Raw genomic sequence first — 9316 nt, 5'->3', positions numbered from 1 at the left:
GCAAATGTGATTATTTACATTTGAAATTTCTTCAATTTGGAAGTTTTGGAATAGAAAACTCTTGACTTTTGATCTTCAAAATCATCCAATTTTTAGAATTTTGATTTATACAGAATTGTAGTATCTAAAGTACATCCCATAAAAAATTCGATAAAATGTTGAATATTTTTTTTTTGCTTAATTTTTTGGACACAAAATTCGAACAATTCTCAAGAATGGGGAATTATGGGGAATTATGGGGAATTATGGGGAATCCAACACATGCACAGTCATCCTATTAAGTCCTTTCAGTCAACAAAATAATTTCTCTTAAATTAATAAATCACTCGTATTTCAATTTAAAGCCAATAAACAATTCTTGGAATTGCTATAATAATATGAATAAAGAACTTTATTTTTTTTTAATTTTAAAGGGCGGCATGATGTCAATTGCGATGTTGTCAGTAGGACATATGTCAAAGGAAAAAGGTGGACGTGGTGGAGTTTTAGTAAATATTGCTCAGCATCTTGACTTTAGATGGACAGCACAACTTCCGGTTTATACGGCCACGAAACACGCGATTATTGGATTATCCCAATCCTTAGCAGTGAGTAGAACATTTGTCTATAAAAATATAAATTTAGATAAATTAATTAGAAATTTCGCATTAAGATGCTTGAAAACAAAACTTTTTTCAATTAGCGCCCCTACAAAGTGTTCCTTTTGGTGTCCGAATGACCCCTAATTTTTGGCAGAATTAAACAGAAATATTTAAAATTCCTCAAAGTCGGTTTTGGAAAATAAAATGTAATCTTTAAAAAAAATCTGTCTGTTGAAGAAAAAATCAAAAACCGGCTTGAAGGACCCCTGACTACTTTTTCTAATTCTGCAATAACTCCGAGTAATGTATTTCCCTATGTACACAAGCTAAAGTAAAAAATTACACAAACAGCGATTATTGAAATAAAATCAATATTTTATTTACAAAAATCGACTTGAGGTACCCCTAAATATTTTATTTTTATTTCTGCATAACCAGGGGTAATTTAGACACGAAATGAAACCGTTTGTAGGGGTCGCATTAAGCAAAAAATACTTTTTTTAAAGTTATTAATTTTTGTTAGAAATAATTAATATTTAAAAAGAATAAAACAATTTTTTTAGATGCAGTACAGTTTTAACAAAACTGGTATTCGAGTTTTAACTTTAACTCCAGGTTTAACAGAAACTGCTTTGACAATTGATAGTCCAAACAAATTACTTTCAAGAGTGATGAAAGCAGATTTTGTTAAAAGTCTTGAACAACTACCAATACAAACGTAAGTTATTAATTTTAATTAGTTACACAATACTCTGGAATTTCTTCAATTTTTTATATTTCCTTTATTATCTTAATAATCTTAAATATTTTTCATAGTTCTGCATTTTTTTGAAAAAGTATAATTTCAAATTGCTTAAATATTCATTATTATAATAATTATTATAATTATTATTATAATTATTTATACAGAAGCAGATAACCAAGTTGTCTTACAAATCTTTTTCATATAAAGAGAAAAATATTAGTCTTGACCATTTTTGAAAGAAACTATTTTTAATTTTATTTAAACAAATTTTCCCTTTTTATAAATTGATTAGAATAGATCAATTTTGATTCGAGCAATCCTAAGATAGTTTTCAATTATTGAAAAATCTTATTGTTCATATTTTTTATGATTAAAAAAGTTTTTTGACGAAATTTTTAAAAATTTCTCATTTGATAAAAATATCTGAACATGCACGTAATTATTAACTGATAAAATAATAATTGTATGAATTTAGATTTTTCGAATCTGAAATAAAATTTTGCAATTCGCTAAAAAAGCTTTTTTGTAATCATAGGCAGAAATAAACAATAAGATTTTCCAAGAGGAGAAGATTATTCTCAGGTAATTTAAATTAAACTTTATTTTTTCATTTTTTTCATCGTAAAAAACTCTGAAAATCTTATTTTTACCTCTTAAAATGAAAAAATCAAGTTCAAGAGAAAAAAACAACGAAAATAAAATTCATTAAAGGGGTATTTTGAAGCGACTTTTCCAATGAATAATTTTCCTGTCGTTTTTTTCACATCTCTGTTTTGAAATAAATAGAGACTTTACATTCCAAAAAAATAGGGAAAAACTAGGCGAATAAATTCTTTAAAATCAAATTATTGTGGGTAAAAACGATATATGTTTAACAAAAAAAGTTAATTTTTAACCAAGAAAGTTGATTTTTAAACAAAATATCACATTTTCAAGCAAATAGTTGCATTTAAAACCAAAAAAGATTAAGTTTCTACCAAAAGTTAAATTTTCAACAAAAAAAGATCAACTTTAAATAAAAAATGTAATAGTAATGATATGGTTAAACTTTTAAATAATTAGTTGCACTTTTAACAACAACAAAAATAAATTTTCAACCTAAAAAAATTAAATTTTAACGAAGAAAATTTTTTTAATAAAAGACGCATGTTCGACAAAACAGTTAAATTTTGAACAAAAAAATTACTTTCAAACAAAATACAGTGAAACTCTTCTATAGCGCCGATTTTGAGACTGACGGTGGGTGGGCACTAACTCATTACAGTCCGCTTCGCTTTTGTTTGTTTCAAGCAAACAGTTGCATTTTTAACAAAAAGATGTTAAATTTCTGCCAAAAGATAAAGTTTCAACTAACGAAGATCAGCTTTAAATTAAAAATAGAATAGTTAGAGTTTGAGTTAAAAAATATTTTTCGGCTACAAAAATGAATTTTGAACAAAATAGAATGATTTTTTAATCTAAGATATGATTTTTTAACTAAAATTTTTAATTGAATTGAATTTTTAACAAAATAATTAAATTCTCACCAAAATAGTAGAATTTTTAATTAAATGGATGAAGTTTTAATTAAAATGATTAATTTTCAGCTGCTATAGTTACATTTTCAGTTATAAGAACTAATTTTAATTGTTTTAACGAATTTTCAACAAAAAGTTCATTTTTTACCATAATAGTTAAATGCCTAACCTTAAGAAAACAAGTTTTCAACAAATCGATTGAATTTTCAACCAAAATTTAGTAGTTTTTAACACAATAGTTGAATTTTCAAGAACATAATTAAATTTTCAAACAAATTGTAAAATTTTTAACCAGAGATGTATTTTCAACTAAAACAATTAATCTTCATCTGCAATAATAAAGTTTTCTAGTATAAAAATGAATTTTAAGTAACCTGAAAAAAAATTTCAACAAGAAAATATTTTTCACCGCAAGATGGATTTATAACAAAGCAGTTACAATTTTAACTAATTAGTTTAATTTTCAAAAAATATTGTTTAAGTTTCAACTAATTAGTTGAATTTTCCTCCCAAAAATGAGTTTTCATAAAAATAGTTGAATTTTCAACAAGAAAGTTAATTTGTACCAAAATAGTTAAATTTCTAACCTAACATACAAACTTTCAACAAAACCATTGAATTTTTAACCAAAAATGATGAAGTTTTAACAAAATAGTTGAATGTTCAAAAAAATAATTAAATTTTCAACTAAAAGCCAGAGATGATCTGGCAACTAAAATGATGAATGTTCAACTGCAAAAGTTGAAGTTTCACTTATAAAAATTTATTTTCAACAAATCTAAAAAACCCAATCTTTAACAATAAAGTTACTTTTCTGAAACAATAGTTAAATTTTTAATAAAATAATTCAATTATCACTCATAAAAATGAATTTTCAACAAAACGATTAATTTCTCACCAAAAGCAGAATTATTTATTAGAAGAATGACTAGCAGAGTTAATTTTAAAAAAATATTAGAATAGAACAATTTTTAATTAAAGGGATAAATTTTAAACTAAGATGAAAGTGAAATTAATTTTCTACCACAATAGTCGAATTTTCAACCCAGGCATACGGTTTTTTAACAAAATAGTTGAATTTTAAACAAAAAAAGATGAGTTTTCAACCACCATTGAATTTTCAAAACAAAGTAGGTTAATTGTTAATAAAAGATATTAATTTTCAACTAAAATTTTTAATCGTTAACCAAAAAATGGATTTATAAGGAAGTATACTTCATTAACTTTTGACTAATTAGTTGAATTTTCAACCAAGAAAGATTAATCTTTTTTAACAAAATATAAAATTTTCAAATAAAAAAATAAATTCTCCTCCAATCAATAATAGAGTTTTTAATTAAAGAGATGGATTTTAAACTAAAACAAAAATGAAATTAATGTTCTACCTCAATAGTTGAATTTTGAACCTAGAAATACAAAGTTTCAACAAAGCAGTTGAACTTTCAACCCAAAAAGATTAGTTTTTAACAAAATAGTAGAATTTTCAACAAAATAATTAAATTTTCAACCAAATTGTAGAATTTGCATTAAAAAATGAATTTTTATGTGAAACCATGATTTATTTGCAATAATTAAATTTTCAGGTGTAAAAGTTAATTTTAAGTAACCGGAAAAAAGAATTTTCAACAATAAAGTTAATTTTAATAAAAATTAATTAAATATAATTAAAAAAATATAGTTAAAAAATCCAACTATTTTAGTAAAAAATTGACTTTTTTGTTGAAAATTCTTTTGTTGTTGTTGAAAAATTATTTTTATAAGTGAAAATTTAACTGTTGCAGTTGGTTAAAAATTTAATTATGTTGTTAAAAATTCAACTGTCTTGTGACAATTCAACTAATTAGTTGGAAGTTACAAAAAACTTTGTTAAAAAATTAATTTGTTGGTTGAATATTCAAATTGGTTGTTGAAAGTTTATATCATTCGTTACAAATTGAATCATTTTGTTGAAATTTCAACTAATTAGTTGACATCGGAACTACTTCTTTAAAAATTCATCTTATAGCAAAAAATTTACTTTACTGTTGAAAATTCGTTTTTTTTTGCTGTTATAAAATTTCCATATCTGGTTAAAAAGTCTACGATTCGGTTGAAAATTTAATTATTTTGTTCAAAATTCAACTACTTTGTTAAAAATTAATCTTTTTTCGTTGAAAATTAACCTGTTTCATTTTGAAAATTTGTTTTTTAAGAAAAGTATTTCTGTGAATATTTAATTATTTTGATAAAAATTTGTATTTCTGGGTAGAAAATTTGTTGTTCTGAATTCAATATTTTAGTTGAAAATTCATATCTTTGGTTGAAAATTATCCCAGATTTTCAAAAATTCTTGTTTTGAGAAAAACATTTTTGTAGAAATTTAATTACATTGATGAAAATACAATTGTTTTGTTGAAAACTCATCTTTTTTGTTTAAAAATCCAACTTTTGTTGTACATTTGTCTTTCTGTTTTAGAAAATCCAACTATTGTAGTAGAAAAATTTACTTTTTTGTCGAAAATTCTTTGTTGTTGTTGAAAATTCATTTTTAAAACGGAAAATTTAACTATTGCAGTTGAAGATTCATCATTTCAGTTGCCAATTAATATCTGGTTTTTGGTTAAAAATGTAATTATTTTGTTAAAAATTCAATTATGTCATCAAAACCTCATATTTTTTAGTGGAAAATTGAAATGTTTTGTTAAAATATTTTTTTCGGTTATTGAAACTTTATATCATTCGTTAGAAATTAAACTATTTTGCTGAAATTTCAACTAATTATTAAAAATTGGAACTACTTCGTTAAAAATCAATCTTATGGTAAGAAAATTAATTTATTGTTGAAAATTCTTTTTTTTTTGTTTGTTTGTATTTGCTTAAAATTCATCTCTGGTTAAAAGATCTTCAATTTGGTTGAAAATTTAATTATTTTGTTCAAAATTTATCCTTTAGTTTAAGATTATTTTGTTTCAACATTTTTAATTAAAAGTTTAACTACTTCGTTACAAATTCATTTTTTGGTTAAAGTTTCAAGATTGTATTAAAAACTCAAATCTTTGATGAAAAATTATATCGTCTAGTAAAAAATTCCTTTCTTTTTTAATTGAAAATAATATTTTTGTTACTAAAATTTTATCTATTCCATATTTAGTTGAACCCTTGAACGGCACACTTCCGTAAAATTAAATAAAGAGCATACTGGGTGTTAGGTACCCAAGGGTATTCAAACGTGTTCTGTGCCGACGGTATGGATAGTTTTTTACCATAAAATCAATTAATGATGTTTAATTTATCTAGTTTAAGGAGAAAAAGGTTTCGTAACCGTTTTTTAAATTTAAAGTTAATAAAAAAAATATATATATTTGGAAAAAAAATTTTAAAATGACTACTTTCACTCTAAAATACATAACTTTATAAGTTTTTGATATTTTTACTTAAAATTTTACTTGAATACTTTCGAGATACGGCGCTTCAAAGATAAAATTAGTCTTATAGTGTTCGTTCCAAAGACGGTATTTATTCTAAAAAATAAGAGCTTCAATTCAATGAAAAATGAAACACCATACTTTGCGTGATTAAACGATTTTATTGATCTTAAACTCCGTATAAAAATTATAGAAATCAAAATCATGTGAAAATGAGATTGGTAAAATAGGTTTTCATGTCATTTTTTAATCTGGCGCTATATGTTCCATTTTCTTGAATTTGGTGCGTTTTGTTAAAGCGCAAATAAGTCGCTGGGTATTTTACACCCAGTAACCCCTCTAAGGGTTAAAGCTGATCTTTTTATGTTGAAAATTTAACTTTTGGTAGAAACTTCATTTTGTTGTTGTTAAAAATGCAACCATTTGGTAGAAAATGTAATTAAACTTGAATTTAATTTTAATTAAAACTATAAGCTTCTATTAGCTTTAAATCAAACTTCTCAAACCAAAATTATGTTAAAAAATATGTTTTTCCAGACCTTTTGTAGTAGCACAAGGACTCGGCTCAATCCTACGAACTGGAGAATCCGGCAGTATTTGGGTGATCGAAAACGGAAGTTCACCCTATGAAGTTTTAGTTCCGTATTACAAAAGTTTGCAGCGCCGATACAAAAACAACTTTACAATGGCTGAAACCGTAAAAGTTGCAAAAGGTCGACCAATAAGAGAAGTTTGCGATAATACGAGAACAGGTCTGATGAGCTGTGCTTGACAGAACTAGTCATTTTTTGCACACAAAAAATATGTATCTGCAAGTTCTTAAAAAAATCCTAAGATTTTATCTGATCGAGGTAGAAGACCCTTGACGCAGAATTTAATCAGCACACCGGGATATCACAAATGGAATATCAGCGTTCCTCCGAAATGGAATGAAATCAGAGTAGGAGAAAAAATTCTCTTTGTTATTTGAGCTCTTCAAAGAGCGAAAGAATTAACGGTGAGATCAAAAAGCCTTTGGATTCCGGCTTCGATCAACTGAGAAAAATTCAATAACACACTGACTGACGAATGACAAAAAAGAAATTGTTTAATTTTAATATTTTTGAGAGACTGCTTGATATTGATCGAAAATAGTGTTAAACTGATGGTAATCGAAGTAGATCTCAATCATTGTTATAAACGATACTTAGAATTAAGGACAATAAATATTTTTCATAAAAAATACTCCTCGGTTTCTAATTTAAATCCTCTTTTTTCCTATAATATCACTTACTAGTAAAAATAGTGAATAAATAAAAAAATTAATAAAAAGTGTTGTCAAATACATAAAATTTTCAACCAAAAATTGAACAGTTATATTTTTACTTCAAAACTGAATTTTTCAAAAAAAAAAACGAATTTTCAAGGAAATAGTTGAATCTTCAAACAAAAAGATTAATTTTCGATCAAGCTTTTGCATTTTTTAAACATAAAATACAAAATTTCCACCAAGCTTTTCTACTCAATTCAACATAATTTTCGACTAAAAAAAAATGTTAACAAAAAAAAATTTTATCTTTAAACAAAAATTAACTTCCCACAAAAAATAACACATTTTCAACACAAAATATTTTTATTTTAAATAGAAAATAATTTAATTTCTCCCAAAAAGGCAAATTTTCATGAAAATAGAAAGTAGTTGAATTTTCAACCAGAAAATATGTTAATTTTTAATTCACCAAAAAAGACGAAGTCAGAAACAAGAAAATAATTCAATTTTAACCAAAAAGATTAATTTTCAACCAAAGTTATGTATCATTAACTAGAATAGTTAAAGTTCCAGTTAAAAAAAATTTAATTAAGAGAAAAAAATAATTGTTAACACAAAATATTTTTATTTTAAATAGAAAACAATTAAAATTATCCCAAAAAGGCGAAAATTTCAACCAAGAAAATTAATTCTCTACCAAAAAAGATGAATCTTCAACAACAAAAATTGAACAACAAAAAAATCGAATTTGAAAAAAAAATTTTTTTGAACGAAGTAGTTTAACTTTTACCCTAGTGATTGAATTTCGATCAATAATATGAATTCTATAGGAAAAAATTAACATTTGATATTAAAAAAAAAAGATTTTAAATTAAATGTGTTTTATTTCAACAAAAAATACGATTTTTCAACAAAATAGTTTAATCCTCAACTTAAACAAGTAAATTTTTAAACAAAAATGTTCACTTTTAAACAAAATATCACATATTCTTACCAAAATTATTAAATTATGAACCCAAAGATGAATTTTTAACAAAGCAGTTGAATTTTCAACCAGAAAAGATTAGTTTTTAAGACAATAGTTCAATTCTTTAAGCAAAAACGGGAATTTTTAACAAAACAGTTGAATTTTCGACCGAAAAGGATTACTTCAACAAAGTTGTTAAATTTATTTAAAACAAAGCCGAATTTTTAGTAGTGAGTTGAATCTTCAACCCGCAGAGTTTAACTTTCAACAAAAATGTTTAATTTTCAACAACATAATTGAAACCTCAATTAAAATAAATTAATATTAATTTTCGACCAATCCTTTTAAAAACATTTTTAACGAAAAAGGATAATTTTCTACCAAAAATATTTTCAATGAAAGAGTTCAAAGTTAAATTAAAAGTAAAATAGAACGTTTTTAACGAAACATGAAATAATAACCTTTCCATTTAAACAAATTCATTCTCAACAACAAAAAACAGAATTTTAAAAGAAATTTAAATTAAAGTTAAAAAAAAGTTGAGTTTCCAAATCAACAAATTTATTTTTACAAAAAAAGACGAATTTTCAAAAAAATAGCTCCATTTTCAACCAGAAAAAAATTAAATTTCAACAAAACAGTTCAACTTTTAAACCAAAACGATGATTTAAAACCAAGCAAATTAATTTTTCACAAAAAGCCGAAATTCAAAAAAATGGTTCAAATTTGCAACCAGAGATGGATCATCAATCCAAAAATTAATTTGTAACAAAATAATTAAACTTTAAACCAAATAGTTGAATTTTTATTCCAAAAGATAATTTTTAACCAGGAAAATTAATTTTCTACAAAA

The 9316-nt window shown here is 24.2% G+C and overlaps 1 protein-coding gene across 1 annotated transcript in view; it reads left to right on the top strand.

The window, feature by feature from the left end:
* Window positions 1-7471, top strand: part of LOC117174742 (15-hydroxyprostaglandin dehydrogenase [NAD(+)]-like) — a 15402-nt gene extending 7931 nt beyond the window's left edge. Inside the window, exons 5-7 of the mRNA XM_033364080.1 lie at window positions 414-587; window positions 1145-1299; window positions 6785-7471. Coding sequence (XP_033219971.1) covers window positions 414-587; window positions 1145-1299; window positions 6785-7019 — 564 coding nt within the window. The 3' untranslated portion in view covers window positions 7020-7471. The remainder of the gene's footprint in view (window positions 1-413; window positions 588-1144; window positions 1300-6784) is intronic.
* Window positions 7472-9316: the final 1845 nt, after the last annotated feature.

Source organism: Belonocnema kinseyi, chromosome 6, assembly GCF_010883055.1.
Source record: "Belonocnema kinseyi isolate 2016_QV_RU_SX_M_011 chromosome 6, B_treatae_v1, whole genome shotgun sequence".
Taxonomy (NCBI): domain Eukaryota; kingdom Metazoa; phylum Arthropoda; class Insecta; order Hymenoptera; family Cynipidae; genus Belonocnema; species Belonocnema kinseyi.
Note: the sequence above shows the minus strand (reverse complement) of the source record. Positions and strands in the feature narration are given on the sequence as shown.